At 41.6% G+C, this 22,301-nt stretch overlaps 2 protein-coding genes across 8 annotated transcripts in view; both read left to right on the top strand.

The window, feature by feature from the left end:
* Window positions 1–11,163, top strand: part of MICAL2 (microtubule associated monooxygenase, calponin and LIM domain containing 2) — a 145,767-nt gene extending 134,604 nt beyond the window's left edge. For all 7 annotated transcript variants that reach the window (XM_081011801.1, XM_081011803.1, XM_081011802.1 and 4 more), the window contains 5 exons: window positions 1,570–1,662; window positions 2,706–2,799; window positions 5,325–5,424; window positions 7,077–7,146; window positions 8,848–11,163. In XM_081011801.1, the coding sequence (XP_080867927.1) occupies window positions 1,570–1,662; window positions 2,706–2,799; window positions 5,325–5,424; window positions 7,077–7,113 (324 nt within the window). In that variant the 3' untranslated portion in view covers window positions 7,114–7,146; window positions 8,848–11,163. The remainder of the gene's footprint in view (window positions 1–1,569; window positions 1,663–2,705; window positions 2,800–5,324; window positions 5,425–7,076; window positions 7,147–8,847) is intronic.
* Window positions 11,164–16,068: 4,905 nt separating this feature from the next.
* Window positions 16,069–22,301, top strand: part of PARVA (parvin alpha) — a 74,468-nt gene continuing 68,235 nt past the window's right edge. Inside the window, exon 1 of the mRNA XM_081022558.1 lies at window positions 16,069–16,403. Within this exon, the coding sequence (XP_080878684.1) occupies window positions 16,268–16,403 (136 nt within the window). The 5' untranslated portion in view covers window positions 16,069–16,267. The remainder of the gene's footprint in view (window positions 16,404–22,301) is intronic.

Raw genomic sequence — 22,301 nt, 5'->3', positions numbered from 1 at the left:
GCTTCCCACAGGCATCTGGTCGGTAACTGTGGGAACAGGATGCTGGACTGGATAGGCCATTGGCCTGATCAAGAAGGCTTGCTTTACGTTTAACAAATGCCAAGAGACAATTTTGGAACCCTGAAGGGGAAAAGCAGCCAGGAGAGAGAACTTTGCTTTATATATTGTTATGGGCTTGTGGGAGGCCAGATTCCCCTAAATTCCTGAGGGCCAGATTCTCCCCATAATTCCTGGATTTAGTAAAAGTTAGAATTAATCAAGTGTTGATTAAACATTGCCAAATTTAGATATGCTAATGAGCCAAGCCAACTCACAGAGCTAGCTGGATAGGCTATTAGCCGGGGACAAAGGCAAGTCATGGACTATCAAGGAAAGCATCAGAGGGCAAGACTTCTTTGCTGGGTGCTAATGGGCAGATAAGGCTAGGTCAGACATAGGCAATCTCGGCCCTTTAGATGTTTTGGGACTACAACTCCCATCATCCCTAGCTAACAGGACCAGTGGACAGGGATGATGGGACTTGTAGTCTCAAAACATCTGGAGGGCCGAGTTTGCCTATGCCTGGGCTAGGTTTATGGTTTCAGCTTTGAATGATGTAGGCTGGGGGGAGGTCCTTGGAGTCAATTAGCAGCAAGAAGGAGAAAGAGAGGCAGAACTCCATACGAGCTGAGGATAATGGGTTAGAACTAAGAGACACAGAAGATGGCTTGTTGCTGTCCTTTAAATCCAATGCTATCCTTAAGGGGGAAGCCAGACGCTCACAGGATGTGAATGTTCTGCAATCCCTCCATCTAGATGCGGGTTGTATATAAAACCATATATCATAAAGACACACAAACCCTGGGTAAGTGCCTGAACCCCTGGAATCTCACAACACTCAGATATAGAGATAGTGTGCAACAATATGTAAAGGGATATATACATGAAAAGAAACATGTTTGGCACAATCATGCCTCTGTGTGTTTTGGAAAACTCTATAAAGTTATAAGCAGTCTGGTTATTAAATTGCAAATAGTCTTTGACCTTCAGTTTGAAAGCTCTTCATGCTCTATCTACTGTTTCAGATGGTTTTTTCCACAATTATCCTACTTTCAAAATAGGTATTGCTCTATCTGCATCTCGTTCTTGGTGAAAGTCTCCATGCATGGCAAACTATCATCTCATAAACGTAGTAGGCCAAACTGTCATCTGAATCCTGACTGCTTTTCTCATCAAAATATATGCTCCTCTTCTCCCGCAATGGACTGAATTATTAGCATTTTGCAGATATAGCAAGTAGGTCAAGATTTGAGTGGCAACTTTGCACTCCCTAGCGTTACTTTTTAGTCACCAAGATAATTTGTCTTGGTCTTACAGATGTGCAGTTTCATCTTCATTGATGGAACATTATTGACAGAAAATGCTAATGCCTAGCTAAGATTGCAGCAAGGTCCCTATTGATGAGGACAAATGGCTCAGAATGTGCCTGGCCAACACAGTCAAAAACTACTTAACATCCACATTAAAAGAAAAGTCTATGAAAAGCTGTGGCTAAGTACAAAGTATTGATTACCTCTCTCTTTTTTGTAGACAAAAAGAACTCTGAGAAGAAACAGAAAGTTGGAAAAGGAAACAAAGCAACTGGTTAAACAAGAGGAACTAAAGAGGCTCCATAAAGCACAGGTCATTAGGCGTTCCTTTCAATAGAACCATTTTTTTGTCATGGTACTCACTGGTATAGTGTATTTACTGCCCATTGCACTCATCTTCTTTTGGCACCTGTGGCATTTTTATCAACATCTGAGTACTGGCACCTCATTTTTATTTTACAAAAAAGAAGCACTGCATAAAACTGGCAGCCATATCAAATGCATTTTGTGGTGGCTGGTTCGTAAATTTAAGACCTTGTGGGAGAAACCAAAATACCATTGCCTGAGGCGGATACACAGCCCACAGTCCTCTCTGACTCCCATTCCCCTTTGTGTGCCTCCATACAATCATCTATGTTCCTTGTTTTCACCCGTATAACTTGTCGTGGTTACAGCCACATATTCTTTTAACTATTGGAAACTGTGATTTTCTAATATGCAGCCCGTCTCTCTTGAGCTGGTGTGGCGGATGAGCATGTTGTATTTCCCAGATTGAGTAGAAGGTTACCAACTGTCATAGCTACATATATAGTGCCCCAAAAACACTTACGCAGGGTGGAATCTGGTAATACTGCCAGTCTGGGACAATGCAGGTATATTTATAAGATCCCAAATCCTTTCCTGCTATTCCTTTTTCTCCCTGGCATCAGATATGCCAGAGCCATTCAGATAAATTCACTTGCCTGTCTTTAAAAGGAATATTTGTTAGGTGATTAAGATGATGTTGGGGAAATGGCAGTGATGCCTAGAGCTCAGTGACCGACATCTGTTGGATACTGTATGTTGTGAACTACCCTGTGATCACCAGATGAAGGGCAGTATACAAATTTAATAAATAGTAGTAGTAGTAGTAGTAATAATAATAATAATAATAATAATGCTGAAGCTCCAAAGCAAAGCCCCCAATATTTCCAGTTTACCATTTATTGTATGGGACAGTCAGTCCCTACCTGTGACTTTCATGTGCCCAATCAGAGTCGAAAACACTGACTCAGACAGACCAATATGGTAGCTTCATATATTCCTAAGTGCTCCTTTGGCAAATTTGTTGCTTGAAACATGTATGAATCTGTCCAGGCTATCCAGCGACTACTGGAAGAAGTGGAGGAGAAGCAGCGAGCTCTGGAGGTGTATGGTGTTCAGCTCGAGAGGGAACTACGAGGAGAATCAGGTAAACAGAGCAGGAAACCTGAGGATAGCTGAAGAATATGCTAGCTTTCCTGGTGATTGTACATCTGGTTTTGAAAATTTCATGGAATTAAGCTTTCTGTTCAGTTTGCAACTTCCAGTATAGATCTGATGGGCAAAGTATGGAGCTGGGGTTGCTAAAACATTTCCATGGAAGCTATAGTCTGATGCATGTGACTGCAAGCTGACCCTGATCACGGAGTTGAATTTTCAGCCTGCAGTGAGGTGAAATGTTTAACATTCAAGAGCAGCCTGGCCACAAGAGGGAGATCCTCAGACAATTTCTTTGATTTCAGTTTGCTCAGCTCAGATTTTCTTTTGTGAGTTAGCCCTTAGTATAAAACTCAAGCATTATCTATGATAACAAATGTATAAGAGCACAGATTTTGGTTACAGTGTTTTATTTAATCCTGGAAACAGAATCTTCATTTTTTTCTTCTTCTTCTACTGCTTCTGCTTGCTTGTTGTCTTGTTATTGTTCAGGCAGACCCTCTTTGTTCCATTGTTAACGTTTATGTTGTGCTGGTGTTCTCTCATTTCAATGCAGTCTTCAAAATAACACTTAAGGGAGCAATTCCGCCCAGCCCCCCACATTCCCTACCGCCCTGATCTCCCCACCTGATTATCTGCATTTGCCTGAGAAGCAATGGCAACAAGTACTCCTTACACACAATGGCAACAGAAAAACAGAGCACTGGTCTATTGGCACCTGACATAGGAGCCAACTCCTAGAGGCTGAGGTCCCTTTGGAAACTCCCCAATAAAATGTCTGACAGGGCATTGCCATTCAAATGCTGTGCGTGCACCACATCATGTGATCGATTATGCACGGTGGGACTTACCTGCCCCCTCCCCAATATTTTATTCAAGATGGCACCCCTGGCACCTGAAGACTCCTGGTCCACCAAATGTCATTGCCATGCATTTTGTGTGCATGTTCACTAGGGCAAATGGGCCACTACCCCACTAACCTCAGCCTGGATCCACTTGCCTGGATTTTACAGCCAGTTGAGTCACACTGGCTGTCATCCTCGTCCTCCTGTATTTCAGTATTGTCCTTGTAGTACTCAGCAGGGAAGAGGATGAACTCTGCCCTTCACTGGAACTTGCTCCCCTACTGCTGAGCTTCCTGCCTTCTGCCCTACCAGCCCCAATGGACACCAGCCATGACCGGTGTGTGTGGACGGGGGGGGGGGATGCTTGCCACACAGAGGGGCCACATGGCAAGGGATGGAGTAACTGCATGCAGATAGCATCACATTCAAATCAGCATTACATATCTCAATGTCCACTGGGGCTCAATAGTAGACAATCAATTACTTTGCTTCAGAAATGTCATGCTCTCACCTACTTGGTGTGTCTGGAGAAACTGAAGCTCCCATTTCCTTTCCCGATCCGTGGTAATTTAATTCCTTTTATTAAGGTTGGGCCCCCTCCTATTTATATTGATTGGTAGACAACTACAGAGGGAGCTGTTTTTGGGCAGAGTTTGTGATTATTCCTCATCTGTAAGTCTCCTGTGCACAATTTTTTCATAGGTTCTGCAAACCACTCAGGAACCCTATTAATTTTGTGGGGTTGCTTATTTATATTTATGTTGTCAAATGGGCAGTTCCAGCTGTTACATTGCCATTCACTCACTCTTTTAAAAATAATGTGCATTATTGCTTAATGAATGACCAGCCCTTATTAGGTTAAGCTGTATTTAAGCAGGGCTGTGCTTATGGAGTTCAGGCGATTTAATAGGCATTATTACGGTAATTAGAAAATCATCACAGTTAAGCAATACTATCGAGCTGCAAAAGGTTCTGAATAACTGAATTTAGAGACAGGCCTGCAAACACTAGTCTTCCATGACATTAATGCATCTCCCCTCTAATAATTGCGAGAGTGTGGAATGAAAGGCTCTTTTGTTGGTGGGAGTTTATTCATTAGCTACTGGACTGAATAAGGAGAGAACATGTGTCGGGGCAAAACAAAGTGCTCCCAAGGCTGATGAGCAAAATGAAGCTTTGAGGATCTCACAATTAGGGCAGCAACAATTCATGCATTAGTAGAATCAGAAATAATCTCAGTCCTATGACTAATGGGGACTCTTACTGGAAAACAGACCAGGTTGAGGGTGATCTGTACGTAAGCTTGTTTCATTTTTATTTTCTTTATCATTATTCTGTTTGCCTTCCAAACATCTGGGCAGTGGTTTAGGGCCATGCCCACTGAGCTTCAGAAGTGCTATCGTATCTACTGCTCCAAGACTGCTGCTGACCCTTTGTGAGATTTCCCAATCTGTGGGTCTACTCCATTAACTGCATTATCCATTTTTTGGTTACATATTTTAGCTGACAGTTTAGCAATTTTTCATTGTAGTGTTTGGTGCTTGTGTAATCCATTTTATTTTTTATTTTTTAATCGGTCTCTGCAGAATGTGATTTTGGGGGGGACATGGCAGTGTTATCACGGGGAGGAAAACCAGATATTGCAAATTTATTTTTTTAATATCTTAAACAGATTCAAGCACACAAGATGAAACTCAGCTGTTACATGAATGGTTTGAGCTGGTATTGGAGAAGAATAAATTAATGCGCTATGAATCTGAACTGCTGATCATGTAAGTAAGAACTCACTGTTTGCCATTAGTGGCGAAAATATCAGAGATGGGGAGAATATTCGCTTGTTCGAGGCAGAGGATTTTCTTCCTGATGCATGCAGATGCCCATTATTGAACTAAATTGCTGCATTACACCTTGCATAGCATATCGCCATTAAAGTACAGAGATAGAGTACTGCTCCTTCTTACATTATTGGCATTTGCAGGTGGAAGTGTTTTACAATAAATGAGCGCAAAAGCTACCATTGGTTTTAAACATATATTTACTGTTGAGCTAAAGTACTGTTAGCAATGGAGCATATGTTTTCCTGTGATGAATCCTTATGGGCCTTTAGGCACTTCATCCTCTGGAAATTGGTAAAAGTGCCAGATTACCACCTTGGAGGAAAAAGACTCCCACCTGCGCACAATTTGTCACAACTTGAGGATGTGCAGATGTATCATTTTGAGCATGGGGGAAACAGTTTCACTGCTCAGTAACCATTTCTTTATATCCCACGCTTCATAGGATACTCAGGGCGGGTAATAACGATATTAAAACAACCCAAAATAAAATATAGTAAATTCAATTATAACCATTAAATATTAACTATATTTAACCTAGCTAGTATTTAAGTTGGGGGGGGGGGCAGGACACTCACCTGTCATTATCCTCTGTCTGGCTCTGTCTAGCAGATTTGGAATCAAATGTTTCAACAACAGTTGTTTTAAATTACCTTCTTTTGACCCCAAGTGCTCAGAAACACGTGTCAAAAATCTTTCTACAATTTCTACTTTTAGTTAAGATTTTTTATTTATTTACTTGAGGTAGGAGGGGGCAGCTGACCCCCTGACTATGGCCATGCATACGCGCCTGAGCAAAATAGGTGGCTCCTATACTGGAGCTGCAATTCTAATAAGTTTTGGTGCCATGCACACCTCTTGGAAAAAGGCATTTGAATTCCAGGTGCCACCACAGAGAAGGCCCTAGCTTGCGTCAGCACCCAACGTGGTGGGACAATGACACAAACCTCTCCCTTGAACAGTGGACAATACATTTGTACATATTTATTTTACATTTTTATCCCACCCTTCTTTCAGGATATATAGGACCATCTCATTTTCTCTTCACAACAATCCCACAATTAGGCTGAGAGGTGGAGACTGGCCCAAAGTTAATCAGTAAGCTTCTGGGCTGATTAACTACTTCAAACGCTGCATTGCACTGACCCTAGGGAAGGGCCTTAGCTCAGCTGCTTTGCATGCAAATGGTCACTGATTCAATCTTTGGCATTTCCAGGTAGGGCTGGGAATGTCTCCTGCCTAAAACCCTGGAAAGCCACTGCTGGTCAGTTCAGAAAATTCTGAGCTGGATAGATCAATTGGCCTGACTCAGAGTAGGGTGATTTCCTGTGCTCCCCTACATAATGCATGGAGCAGCCTTTTACTTTCAGCTGTAGATTGTTACCTTTCCTGCCATTGGTCTGATATTTATATTTCAGTGGTGGTAGTGATTCAGAAGAGAATGGCAGGCACTTGACCACATGGACCTAGTTTGCCCAGCTCTTAATCTTGCTGAAAAGGGCAAATACTTTGGTGCCACCTGTTCAATAATATTAATGTTAAAGACTGATTGGTTGTCATAGCTGAGCCTCTGTTATTCTCGTGCCCAGAGCCAAAGAGCTGGAATTCAAGGATCATCAGAACTAACTGGAGAAGAGAGAGGGAGAAATGACCTTGATGGTAAGCAAAGTACTGAAGCTAACTGCATTGCAAGAGAAAGTTGCAAGATATTTTTGCCTACTGAGTCAATTGAGTTTTAGATGCACATGTCCCTTAAGATTGTTTGGGCATGTTAGAGAGACATGTCATGCACAATCCCTATGATAGCCAGAGTTATTTTATTTATTTCTCACTGTTGAAGCCCAGGAAGGGGATTTCTTTTTCTAAATTCCCCTAAATTTAGAAAGCAGTTTGAAAGTTGTATTCGGGTCCTGCTGAAAAATAAACAGACCACAAGAGTGCAACTACTGAACTATGATTTAAAAAATAAAAAATAAAATAAGTGGATGGATTTAAGAGCAGAGAAGGGCAAGTGACCAGCAGAAAGGAGGGTCTCTTCTGCCACCAAATAATTCCAATAGAGGTTTGGAGGATGCAGTCAGCTCTGGTTTACAGGCACAGTCTTATATGAATGCTGCAGAGTCAAACTCTGTGCACACCCCATACATTTAAAACACATCCACATACACCTAAGAACTCTCACAGAGGAGATGATGATGAATTTTATTACAGTGGTACCTCAGGTTACAAACACCTTGGGTTACAAACACTTCGGGTTACAGACTCTGCTAACCTCAGGTTAAGAGAACTTTACCTCAGGATGAGAACAGAAATTGCGTGGCAGCGGGTGGCCCCATTAGCTAAAGTGGTACCTCAGGTTAAGAACGGTTTCAGGTTAAGAACAGACCTCTGGAACGAATTAAGTTCGTAACCAGAGGTACCACTGTATTTGGATCCTGCCCATCTGACTAGGTTGCCACTGAGCAGTTTCCAGCAGATATGACAACATAAGCAAACATTAAACATTTAAAACTTCCCTATACAGGGCTGCCTTCAAATGTCTTCTAAAAGTTGTACTGTTGTTCATCTCCTTGACAACTGATGGGAGCAGAGGCCTTCTGCCTGGTTCCCTCTAACTCCATTTCTCACAGTGAAGAAACCATCAGCATTCTTAACAAACTATAGCTCCCAAGAATCTGGGAGGGAGGGCTTTAAAATGTACGATGTGTACACAGCCATAATTCAAGGTTTCTGTGTCAATTATGATTTTTTTCTCAAAAACCAAAAGATGAAGCTTTCGATACTTAAGTTGTTTTGTTTACTAAAAAGGGGATGGCTGAATATATCTGAAATTTCTACTTAGGAGAACTGAATTTCAGATACCCAGGGATCTGTGCACTGGAGGAAAGGGAATAATAAAAAGGTTCCATTTGGTCATTCTCACATTACATTATGTGCAAGGTTTGGGGGATTTTAATGCCAATTTGCATATACAATATGAAGCTGGAGTTATAAATGAATATAAGATTCATTCCCTGTAGTTAAAATTTTATTTATTCTTAACAGACTGACATATGTTCTTCCCAGCTTCAAAGAACTGTAAAATTAGCTGAACACATTCCACCACCCCATACAAAGAAAATTTGTTTTGAGTCCAAAGCAACTCCCTAAAGCAGTTTGTGATATATCATTGGAGACTCTGAATAGAAAAGATTAACCTAAAATAAAATAAAAAACACATCTCCTGACCAAGGCCTTGAGTATGTTGAATGCTGCTATTTGAATCCCAGCAGGGCCACCTCTATCCTTTAGCAAAATGAGGCAATTGCCTCAGGTGATTTTTCTTTACCTACTGATTTATTACATATTCTTCACCCTAAGGTTCCAGGACAGAATGCTGGGAGTGGCCACATTCATCGCCCACCTTGCCAGCCCATGCAGGCATCCAGCTGCAGCCACACCCCACCTGACAGAGGTGGATTGAGGAGTTGTGACCAGTGGAAGAAAAAGATGAAAAGCAGCACTTGGGAGTTTTAGAAAGGGAATACAAATTCTGAATGTTGTACACACTGGCGCCAGGCAAATATTTTCCTTTCTAGAATAGTGACCACCAGCACTGCAAGATCATGTTTAAAATGTTGTTGAAGAGGAAAGCCCTGCATGCTATGCCCACCATGAGAAGAATGGTGTTCTCCTTGCAAGTTCTAAAAATAGCTCTTCATTCACATCAACATATGCCAAATGAATAAATGAGTTCTATGCCTGTTTTGTCTGATACGCATTCATTGCAGAAATTGATGCTCAAAGGGTTTGTCTTTCACTTCCTGGAATTTAAATTCTGAGTGTTCTTGAAAGTCACAGAACTATAGTATTGATTTAGTTGAAAGCAAAACCAAGATTGTATCATTTTTCATTCACCTGTCTGTATTTGTGATTGTTCCTTCTGCATGCTTTACTTCATGAATATGTCACAAAGCAAAGTGTTACAATTTTTAAAACAAGCATCACCCGTATAGCAACACATTAACCTTAAGCAGCATTTCTTGTAGTGAAAAAAGATATTCTTTAAATTACAGATTATATGTGTACATTGTAAGCAGCAGAAAAAGTGTTAGTGCATTTTTTAAGCAATACAATTCACAATATGTGTGTACAGAATAGAAGAGCCTGTGTCTACTAAATAAGATTTAATACTCCACAGTGGGAAATATTTGCAGTTTGTGCTGCTGAGTTATCAAAGGGATCATCCCAAACAAAATGCAGAGAGATCAAGTGAAACTTCTACAGCTTCTAACCAAAGATGGCGATGGAATACATTGGCAGAAATATACAGTATTGCAGTGGATTTTCCATGGTGCTTTCACACCATGAATTGTACCACTTTGTGATCTTTAGTTTTGTGTGAAAGTCAAATACGCAGCACACAATCTCAACACAAAGATGGGTCACCTTCTTGTAATGACTGTATTCACTAGAAAATTGGGGGGGGGGGAATGTTTTTGTTGCCGCTCAAGATATATCAAGATGATATATTCCAAATGAATGCTTTGACAAATCACCAGTAAAATCAATGGAAGGTTCTGCACACTGAACTGTTCAGAGGATTGCAGCCCAGCTGGAAAAAATGATGCCTCGCATTACGTTTAATGCTTTATTTGAATACTGTTTGTTATACCTGATTTTTAAAACTTGTAGGAAAATTCAGTATGGGCCTCAACACAAAGATGTGTCCAGAACTCAGGGATTATTTCTGAATTATTTTTTTAATTCTAACTGGAAAGACTAAACTATGACTTAGCTATGTAAGAGGTGCTTAAATGCTACTGCTGCATTTGGCTGGACAATAAATAGTTTATACACAGCATACACATAAAAGTGTGAAGTGAGTGAAACTCCAGAACCTGGTTGAAAGAGTAAAGAATAAAATGGATTCTGTTACAATGCATAACTTAATTTTATAAAATATAGCTTATTTAAGGCCCATGGTGTGAGCCCTGCCATAAGCACTCTCCCTTCAGCGCAAAAGGGCAATAATTAACATTTATTTTACTTTAGAAGAAACACTGGTTTCCCATTACATATGAACTCAGGGAACTGTGATTTGTCATAACCAAATATAGTTAAGAAACCAGAGTATCAAACCGTGGTTTGATCCAGATTTATTTTTCACTAGAACCAAGGAAAAGTCTTCTGAGTTCACATGCAATGTTAGAACTGCCTTTTCTTCTAAAGTGAAAGCTTTTATTCTTCTCACAGCTGCAAGAGGAGATGATAGAAAGAGGAGAACTATTATGAAAAATACAGAATATAGAAATGTCTTGGAAGGTGGTAGGAAAAAAGGATGGGGTCTCTTCAGTATTTATGTATTTATTGCATCGTGTGGTGTTTACATAAAATTGTAACTTGTAAACATATTATCATTTGGGGTTTACTCTTCTGCTTTGGTCAGTAACTGAAATTCAAATCATGAATAATGTTTTGTCAAAGCCGCTTTTACTGTATAAGGCGGAACAATACCAGTTCCTTTTTTAAAAAGAGATGTACAGTATCTGAATTTCTCATTTGCACTTGATAATGTATGTGTACTGTGAGTTGCACATCATCATTGTAATATAAGCTACTCTCTGTTTAGTGTTCAAATGTACTTAAATGTCTTATTTGGATTATTAAAAAACTTACTGGTGACATGGCACAATGCTATAAGTAGAACCCAGATTCATTTTTAACCAAAGCTGCTTAAAGCTTCTGAACCATAAATTTTTCTGTCACAGAATGTTGAATTATTGGAAATATTTAATGGAATTGCAGGTGACTGTTCAGTTGCACAAAGGCCAGGCTCCTAAATTAAAAAACAAAAACAAAACCCTGCACATGAACACCAGAATTACTGAGTTGTTTCACATACCTGGTATTTGCTCAAAACCCTTTTTTACTGGAGGAGGCAAACCTGAAATACCCTAAAAATGGGCCGGGAGAATTGGAGCAGGTTCAATGACACAGTCATCATTTCCCTGCCTACTGCTTCTCAAATTCAATTTCATAATCTCACTCCACTTTTGCCCCTAAAAGAGCAAACATTGGGAACCAACCCTGAGGAAAATTGACCTTAGAAAGTAATTTAGAGAGAAGCAGCGTGAAACTTCTCTACTCCACATTGTTTTCCAACAGTTTTTCTTTTAAATGTCAGGGCCCACAAACATTTCTATAATTTAGTTAGTCCCAGAGTTAACAAATTCAGAATATTCTGTAATGCAGCTCCCAAATGGAAATACTCTCCTCAGCCTGGAATTTGGGTTTATTATACCTGTGCAAAAAGTACAAAGCCATTAGCAAGATTTGTATGCTCAACCTGTGTAGATGCTTTTTGTCTAATAGTGACATCCAGACCAATCACTGTGCTCAAAGTTTTCAGGACTCATCATAGAAAGAAAGCAATTTGAGTAATTATCTGGTGAACATTTTAATGAGAACCATGAGGTTGGAAGTAAAAGGAATTTTGTCTCCCCCAGTGTGCCTATTTAGCCATTCTGATGTTCAGATATGATGAATAATTATGTTTTAAACACACTGTCCATGTCCCAGTCCTTTAAATGGACTTTCTATATCCATCAGGGATCTGTTGTTCTACTTTGTACTATTATTGAAGCATTAAGCACTACAATCTGAAATGTAATTTTTGTTTACTGTAAAACAAAATGTACGAAACTTTTTTTTGAAGAATTACAGCTAATTAGTTCTTCAAGTCCCATTAAAAGTTTTTTATATATGCTCCTGTCAAGAATCACATGTGATAACACTATTCTGACACCATTCTAAACATTACTGGTCTGCATATATATATTCTGGAAACTCCCAGAATACTTATGGGAGGGTAGAGGTGTGGGGGGGGGGGGAGAGTTCTGCTGTGCAAGCAGAAATCCTTGTCCTGATGGAACCAGTTAGTTGGATAGCACCCTATATATTTAAACCGGGTCACTGAGACTTTTTTACAAGGTATCCTGGGAATATGTTTCTACATGGACTACTAATTCAGAACTTTCACCTTCACAAAACCACAGTTTACAGTGTGGCTTAAGGGAAGTTATGGGAAAGTTATTAATTACCAAGCCCAGTGACCAATATCAAAAAGTTACTTTAACTCAACTAAGGCCTACCCATTTTCCCTTTGAACAGTGGATCATACCATACCAAATAACTGTTTTTGAAATTGCCCTCAGATTCAAAAGATGTCTGTCTCAGATTCGAAAGAGAGGGGAGGGGAAAACATGCTAAAATTGCCTCCCATCCTGTTCCACCAATGGAGCTCTTGCCATCAGGCGAGCAACACAATTTATCAGATACAAAGCACTGCAACCAATGGACATTATTTCAAAGGCTCTACTCTGAGCATGACTTAATCAGGAACAACTCAACTTCCTTGAGTAAAGGTTTCAGTAAAACTTTGTAAAAGGTTGTCCTTGTACAAAGTTGAAAACATGGAGGTAAAACAGGAACAAAAAAGAAGATATAAAAGATTTTAGCAGGTACATCTGCTGCGTGTCTAAACTATTTCCTGAGAGGGAGAGGGAAAGGGGAGGGTGAGATGAAATTGCAGAATTGGTGTTGCTCTTGTGCCAAAGTATTTTTTACAACATGACATTATCATCAAAATACCAGCCCATACTTTGTTTGCATTTAATCTGAATTAATCTGCTATACGTCTACAATCACTCCTGGTGAAGTTCATTAGGGCATATTATAATATTTTTACTTTTGGTGGGTGGCCCTTAATGTCCCAAACTTCCACATCTGAGTACATGTTGTTTCTAGTAGAGGAAACCATGTGAACATGCCTATTTCCTTTTTTAAAATAAAATAAAATACAGTTTTATTAATTTTGACATACAAATTATAAAACATACCATACAAATTATTACAAATACAATCTTTTTGGACTTCCCTCAGCACCTCCGATGATCTTCTGTCTTAATCACTTTATATGCATTATATATTTTATATTGTCTTTACCTCTCTTAACATATCATCTCCCCTTCTCCAATTTTACAATATTTCTAACAATACTCCTCACAGAACTTCTTGCAAACCTACAAACGTCGTTTGTTCATCACAAATACTTTTCATATAATTCATAAATTTACTCCATTCTTCAGTGAATTTCTGGTCCCGTCGGTTTCAGATCCTTCCTGTTAATTTATCTAGTTCTTTATAGTCCATCAGCTTCATTCTCCATTCTTCAATCGTTGGCAATTCTTCTTGCTTGCATTTCTGGGCTAGTAATATTCTAGCTGCTGTTACTGCATATAAAAAAAGTTTACATTCTTTTCTGTTTATATCACTTCCCACCAACCCCAGTAGGAATGCTTCTGGTTTCTTTGTAAATGTATATTTCAACATTTTTTTCAATGATATCATCCCCCAGAAACATTTCACCTTTTTGCATTCCCACCACATATGATAGAATGTTCCCTCTTTTTCTTTGCATTTCCAACATTTGCTGCTAGTTTTATACATTTTCGCTAACTTAACTGGAGTGATATGCCATCTATACATCATTTTATTACATTTTCTTTTAATGCATTACATGCAGTAAACTTTAAACCATTTTTCCATAATTTCACCCAATCACTCAGCTGTATATTATATCCAAAATCTTTAGCCCAGTGAATCATAACTGACTGTGAACGTGCCTATTTCCACTAATTGCTGCACATTTGAAATTCAACAACCCTAGAGAAGCTGTTCTTTCACTCTCTCCACACAGTACATGTAGTCCGGGGATTAACTTGGGAGTACATAGATTGAGAGGGTTTTGTAATATAACTTTTTAATGTAGAGGTCTTGTGCAAGAACTTTTTATCACTTGTGAAAGTTTCCCTGTTTAGGGTAGTTTTTAATGTTTGAAGTCTTATTGTATTTTTAGTGTTCTGTTGGGAGCCAGCCAGAGTGGCTGGGGAAACCCAGCCAGATGGGCAAGGTATAAATAATAAAATTATTATTATTATTACTTCAGTCAGGTAAATATTACAACAACAACAACAACAACAACAACAACAACAACAACAATAATAATAATTTTTACTATTTATACCCCCTATTTGGCCCCCCCCAGCCACTCTGGGCGACTCGCAACATAATTAAAAGCACAGTAAAACTTTAAAGATTAAAAACTTCCCTAAACAGGGCTGCCTTCAGATGTCTTCTAAAAGTCAGATACTGTAGTTGTTTATTTCCTTGACATCTGATGGGAGGGTGTTCCACAGGGTGGGTGCCACTTCCAAGAAGGCCCTCCGCCTGGTTCCCTTGCGCAAGATGACATATCAAAAAACAACAACAAACTGAAATGGATTTGCCCTGCACCAGTACATAAGCCTCCATTATGTCCACTGTGAAGCATGAGCACTAAGGCTGGTAACATTTGCTATTGCACACTTTCTGGGATTTTTTAAAGTGAGCACACACAGGTACAGAAATACATGCACCTGTGCCCAAAACATAGACAGTGGAGGACAGGGAATACAATTTACAGATACATTCCATCAACTTCTGCCCATTGGTGTGGACACCAGTGGAATAGCAATGATTAGCCATTGGGGCGGGAGGAATGGGTATGCCAAATGCACACACAGAAAATGTGATCTGTTTGACTTTTAGGTGATATAAGGCCCAGTCTGGAAGCACCCATCTGCAGGGACAACTGCAGAAAAGCAGCTCAAGCAGAGGAAAGGAGAACAAGGATTTTGCTATGCACATTAAAATCACATAAATATCGTGACTGAAAGCTGAGGAAATACTGTAGAAGGGATCCTGGCTCTGATGAGGTTGAAGGACTTTTGCATTAGAATTTCTTTAATTCTATATATTTACACTACAAGCCTCTCTTCCTATGCCTGTTTACTTGAAGGTCCAGGCCAAAACCATCCCTTTTATACCCTCCAACATTTATCCAATGAAAATAGGGACGTCCCATTCCATAATGACAATATTACTATTTAGACCCCACACATCTTATTAGGGCATATAAAAAAAACATAATAAAACATTTCAAAAAACATTCCCTATACAGGATTTCCTTCAGATGTCTCAGGGGTCGGATAACTCCATACCCTCCAACATTTCTCCAATGAAAATATGGACATCCTAAGGAAAAGTGGAACATTTCGGGATCAAATCAGAAACCAAGACGGCGTCTCTAAATCAGGGACGTCCCTGGAATATAGGGACACTTGGAATATAGGGACACTTTCCTACACCCTAGGAAATATTGGGGCTGCAATCCTGGAATGCAAGACCCTTCCATTAATGGAGAAGCCCTATTATAAGAACAAGAGAGGAGGCCGGGGGGGGGGCTGTTTCGCAGTGTAAACCTGCTTAGGATGCCAAAGGCGCACGGCTCCTATTTCCACGTTTTGCGTGCGAGACTAATGGAAGGAGCAACTTGTGTCCCAGAGAGCTTATTATTGTAGGGCCCGAGGTGGGGCGGCGTTGGCCTGGTGAGTTCCAGCTGCCGAGTCGCTGCTCTGAGCCCAAGTGGGTAGGAGCGAGCGAGCGAGCGAGCGAGGCAGAGAAAACCCTTCTCTGGGTGCGCGCGGGAGGGAGAGAGGCAGAGAGGGAGGGAAGAAGGAAGGAAGGAGGGAGGGAGGGAGAAAGAGAGAGCAAGAACAGCCTCAAATGTTTGGAATAATTCCGCTTCCGTTGGGAATAGGGACCAGCCGCTTGTGAGCTACTCCAGCGGGGACTCTCCTCCTCCTCCTCGTCGAGGCTCCGGCGCGCTTTCCCTGGGACCCCCTGCAGCACCTCCGCCATGGCCACCTCCCCTCAGAAGTCGCCCTCGTCCCCCAAGTCGCCCACTCCCAAGTCGCCCCCATCCCGGAAGAAAGACGACTCCTTTTTGGGCAAGCTCGGAGGCACTTTGGCCAGGAGGAAAAAAGCGAAAGAAGGTAAAGGGGGGGGGCGGGGAGGACAGAGAGAGAAGTGTGTGCGCTGGTGTGCCAAAGGTTTCCCACTTTTTCTGCGCGGCGCCTTTAATGAGGCAGAGGGAGGGGCATGGAGGAGAGAGGCAGGCTAGACGGGGGGGGGGGGGGAGAGGAAAAAGTCAAAGGCTCCCCGCGCTTGCCCTCAGCCAGAAGCGCCCGAGCCGGGTTAAGGAGGGACGGGGGTAGCCGGGTTGGGTGTGCCGCCTCGGGGAAAGCGTCATGCTTGAAAAATGTAGCCTGGAGCAGCCGCTGCCGGGTTGGGCTCCTTCAGCTGTTTATCTAGCCTTGTTTCTGTCAGGAAGTTGTCCTCCCACAGTTGAGAAGTCTCCCCCCGCCCTCCCCAGCCAGTTTTCGGCCTCTCCGCCTCCCTCGACGGGCTCCTAGCTGGGGCTTCGCAGACCCCGCAGGGTCAGCAGCGCGGGCTGGCGAGGTTCCCAGTCAGAGCCTTGTTTTCGCACGCCTTGGAGCTCTGAGGCCTTATTGTAAGCGCTCTGTGCGCTGCGCTGCCTGCTGGGAAGGAGTTTCTTCCCAGAGTGGGAATTCGAGGCTCTAAGTGTCTTTACAAGTTGCCTAAAGTGAAGAGGGGAGGGAGGCGCTTCTGGCAACAGCGGGGCACACACCGCTCTCGCTGGGAGCGCAGGGAGGCTGCTAGAGCTGGAGGAAGTGTAGTATGAATTAGGCATACTTTCTGGTACACACATGCAGTGCTTTGTTGTCAAGCTCTGAGATACAAGTAGTTCTCTGGACAGGTGCTCACACCTGAAGGAGGCACATCTTAAGCTCGTTCATTTATTTATAGGCAAGGTTCACCCAAGGGGAGCTGTAAGCCCTCTTAATACCCCCCCCCAAAAAAAAACTACACACAGAGGCTGCACACAACTCCATACAGTATGCAGGGCATGCTTCAATTTCAAGACCCACTGCCTTGGCTTCTACCTTGGGACCGGAGGCACAGTGTCCCTCCTGGTTCAGTTTCTGATCTCCTATGGCTGTGGGATGCTATATTTTTGGTGCCTCCATCTACCCCTGCACCACTTCCTGCTGCACAAGTTCCCTGTGTAAGCTCTGCAGTAGTGTTAATTGAATGCTGTCACATGGAAACCTGACCTGTGCGTAATTAGGCACACCTGAGTCCCTTGAACTCAATGAAATGGGCAGGAGAACATTTCCACCAGGAACACAATTTGTTTTGGGGGGGGGGATCCTTCTTGTTGTTGCTCCTATTATTTATTACATTTGTACACCAGCCTTCACCCATAGATCTCAGGGCACTTCACAGCATAAAAATACAAGATAAAACACAAAATACATAACAAAAACAAGAAAAGAAAGAAAAACCCCCAAACACATTTAAAAGGATATAGGATGTTAGCTAAAACCCAGGTTGAAGAGAAACATTTCTGCCTGGTGCCTAAAGGTGCATAATGAAGAAGCCAGCAGAATCTCGCTGGGGAGAGCATTCCACAAAAGGAGAGCCACCACAGAAAAGACTTGTTCTTGTGTTGCCACCCCTGCCGGAACTCTTGTGGAGGAGGCACACGAAGAAGGGCCTCAGGTGATGAACTCAGCTTCCAGGTAGGTTCATATGGAGAGAGGTGGACCTTAAGGTATTGTGGTCCTGAGCTGCTTAAAGTTTTATAAGTCAAAACCAGCACTTTGAATTTGGCCCAGAAACTAATTGGCAAGCAGTGCAAGTTGGGCCAGGATTGGTGAAATATGCTTAAACCATCTTGCCTCGGTGAGCAACTGCCCACCAAATTCTTTACCATCTGATGTTTCCAAACAGTCTTCAGAGGAAGCCCTACATATAACATGTTGCAGACATCTAACCCAGGAATTACCAGACCATAGAAAACAGTAGTTAGACTATCCCTGTCCAGAGAGGTGTACAGCTGGGCCAGCAGGTGAAGCTGATGGAAGGCACTTTGCACCACTGAGGCCACCTGAGCCTCAAGCGACAGCAAAGGAGTGCCCCCAAGCTACATACCTGCTCCTTCAGAGAGAGTGTAACCCCATCAAAAGCAGGCAACCTCCTATCCACTCAGTTTAGAATTCAGTCATCAAATTCTCTGGTTTGAGAAAAATACAAAACTGGATTGTAACATACTTTGTTTGACTTAAATCAGTTGTGATTTAATTATAGGAGGCATCATCAAGTTTGTACGCCACTTTTTCCAAATTATTGTAAAGACGTCTCAAAAGAATAGTAATCTACCAGCAAATGCACTTCTTAACAGGTTTGATATTTAGATGCTTTTTAGATAGCGTTTATACTTCGTAAATACTTGAATGTGTATAATTGAATTGTGGTTGTTATTTGTTTCTTTTATTTCAAACTGCTTTAAGATAGCTATGGGTGCCTTAGAAACTTTTCAAAAACCCATTAATGGGAAGATTAGTATTAGCACAAGGTTCCCTGAAAAATAGGTTGCTCACTGCAAGCAATCTCCCTCTACAATATGCAGCTGCAGGGGAGTGTTTTGCATGTACTAGGGTTCAGTCTTGGTTCATATGTGGCAAAATGAACTGATTGTATTTTAAACGTGTATTTTGGAGTGAGTATTGTTAAATAGTTGATACAGATGAACTGCGTGGGGTTTTATAATTGTTGCATGATTTATTGTAAACTGTTGTAATGTTGCTAGGGGTAGCTAACTGGGGGTTGGCCCTACCCTAAGCAAGTGAAGTAACCCATTTTGGAATATTTAGGGGAAATGAGGAGTTAAGAGCCGGACTGAACAATTGGAGTTAAACAATTAAAGAGGGTTATGAAGAAAAGCAAGGGACGCGGGTGGCGCTGTGGGTTAAACCACAGAGCCTAGGACTTGCCGATCAGAAGGTCGGCGGTTCGAATCCCCGTGATGGGGTGAGCTCCCGTTGCTCGGTCCCTGCTCCTGCCAACCTAGCAGTTCGAAAGCACGTTAAAGTGCAAGTAGATAAATAGGTATCGCTCCGGTGGGAAGGTAAACGGCGTTTCCATGCGCTGCTCTGGTTCGCCAGAAGCTGCTTAGTCATGCTGGCCACATGACCCGGAAGCTGTACGCTGGCTCCCTCGGCCAATAAAGCGAGATGAGTGCCGCAATCCCAGAGTCGGTCACGACTGGACCAAATGGCCAGGGTCCCTTTACCTTTATGAAGAAAAGCAAGGAGAAGAGATATTGGTGACAAGAGGTTTAGAAGGGAGTATTGAAGTTTTAAGGAAATGTCCTAGCTAAAACAGGTAACTGTGGCTTAACACACCAGGCTAGTGCTCTGAATAAACTTGTGTACACACCCTAGAACATGCCCCAGAACCTGTGCAATTGAATTGAATTACTTAAAAATGGCAGTTAGATCACATGCATCACATCAATCAATACAGATCTTACCTATACGTTTCCGAGCACAATTCAAAGTGTTGGTGCTGACCTTTAAAGCCCTAAACGGCCTCAGTCCTGTATACCTGAAGGAGCGTCTCCACCCCCATCGTTCAGCCCGGACACTGAGATCCAGCGCCGAGGGCCTTCTGGCGGTTCCCTCATTGCGAGAAGTAAGGTTACAGGGAACCAGGCAGAGGGCCTTCTCGGTAGTGGCACCTGCCCTGTGGAACGCCCTCCCAGCAGATGTCAAAGCAATAAACAACTATTTTACTTTTAAAAGACAACTGAAGGCAGCCCTCTTTAGGGAAGTTTTTAATGTCTGATGCTGTACTGTTTTTAATATTCAGTTGGAAGCCGCCCAGAGTGGCTGGGGAAACCCAGCCAGATGGGCGGGGTATAAATAATAAATAATAATTATTATATTATTATTATTATTAGTTTTCATTGTTATTGAATAAGTGTTTTCCTGTTTGTTTTAACATATATATATTGGCCTTCATGCAGAAATATATCCAACACAAATAATACTTTTCAGCTCTTGAAAATGCACTAGCTTTGTCTGCCATGTTGTTTGACACGTTTTCCCTCTTCCCAATCCAACTGCTTCTGGACAGGCCTTGTTTGCACTGTGTGACAATGAGTCACAGTGTACAACGGACAGGGTTTCACATAAAAGGTGGTTTCAGTGGCTGCGAAGACATTCAGGTTCAATATTTAGCACCCAATATTATTTGTCAGCAAAATAAGTTGTTGGCTTTTGTTTTATTTGTTTTTCCAAAAGTGCTGTCTGTATTGTATAGCCTCAAAATTGGCCTGTGCTATCAACCAGTCATCTGTCAAAAAACAATGGCAGCAGACTAAGCACAGTATCAGATCCCCTGAGTATGTATGTGTAATATGCATGTAAATATAGGCCAAACTCCACTGGTCATCTCTGGGTAATTTTGTAATAAAGGTATCAGTGAACTTAGGTAATGGAGTTACTATGTGAGTAGACTAATGCGTATGAAAAGGCATAGTAACTCATTCACGACATTAGATTAACACAGGCTCCATTCATGCAACAAGAGGGCATGAAATTATAAAGCCCATGATATTAGCAGTGATGGTTTCTGGCAGCTAGAAATACAGTAGTCTAAAAACCTCTTTTTGGTGCTAGAACCATTAGCAGAGAAGTCTTTGAGGTAATGGTAAGAGAGAATAAACACCCTCCTTTCCCCTTTTCTTGGCGTATTTCATTATCTTATATTATGGGTTTCCAGGGTGAGTAAAGCTGCATTGATTGTGCTCCTTCAGTTTTCCTGGGCTTGACTGACGGACATCAAAAATCCGCACCTTGTAATAACCTGCCTTAGAGAATCTTAACAATTGGACCCTGACATTCTAATAAATCTGTGATACATTCACCAAGGGAGAGCAAAGTTCAAAATTGCTTAAATTGGTGTAGGAGCAGATGGAAAACAGACAGTTTGGGCCCATGAATTTGATGGAGGGCAATTATGGTACAGTGTATGGTCTGAGTCAGCTTCCCAATTGATATGACTTCAATTGAAGTAATTTGCCCACTCTTCTCTTTGGCTTATTTGGTTTTGATGGTGCAAGAAAAACTAATCTTGCTCCAGCTTTGTAACATTCTTTTTCTCTATCTTTGGCCTTGTTGTTGTCTTGCTGCTGCAGTTGAAAAAGCTTGCATTTTGACCTATCCAAGACGTAAACCTGGGGTTGATTGATAGGATCTGGTCTGTAGGTTATGAAAAATATCGAATATTCAGAAGGCAGAATAACTTGGGTCTCTTATTTTCTTAACATTGCAACAATGGGTGGCACTTTTTTTGAAGGGGGAGGGTGGAATTGTAGCTTATGCTTGTTTACTCTTTGCTCTGGCAACTTATCTAAGAGTAATAGTACTTTAAGCACTTGCAGAAACCAGACCATTTCAGGTAATGGACCCTTGAATTATTTAAACAGTATTCAATATAAATGACAGTAGTAGAATTTGACTTGCATTGTGTATTTGGCAGAAATGAGGCTTACATTTTCACATCTGCTACTTTTTTTGTCATTTGGAGGCAGTCATGAGGAATGTTTTCTTTCCTCCCCTCATATACCTCTCTCTCTCTCTTTAAATGGCCTGATTTTTTTAAAAAATTTTTAATACTGGGTTGTATCCAAGGTAGCACTAAATTAAAGTCACATACTTTAGCAGTATACTTGTTGCACCGGCGCAAGGAAAAACCCAACTACATTAGCAAAGGTTGTTGTACAACAGATTGTGCAACAACAATCAGCTGTTGTGGGAAAATATCCACTAGGGCAACTGTTGCATTGGATTCCTTTCGTTGCGCAACCTTTAGATTCTGGCATCCACTTGCGTGTGGGCTCTTGCCCTAGCAGACAGAGAACATTGGATACAGCCCATAGTATCTGATGATGGGGGAGTGTTGCTGCCTTAGCAACCCTAACTGGCCCTAGTGAGGGAGAGGGTAGTGTTAAATCTGTGTTC

This window comes from Podarcis pityusensis, assembly GCF_964106645.2.
Source record: "Podarcis pityusensis genome assembly, chromosome: 1".
Classification (NCBI taxonomy): domain Eukaryota; kingdom Metazoa; phylum Chordata; class Lepidosauria; order Squamata; family Lacertidae; genus Podarcis; species Podarcis pityusensis.
This window is presented reverse-complemented; position numbering and strand designations above follow the sequence as displayed.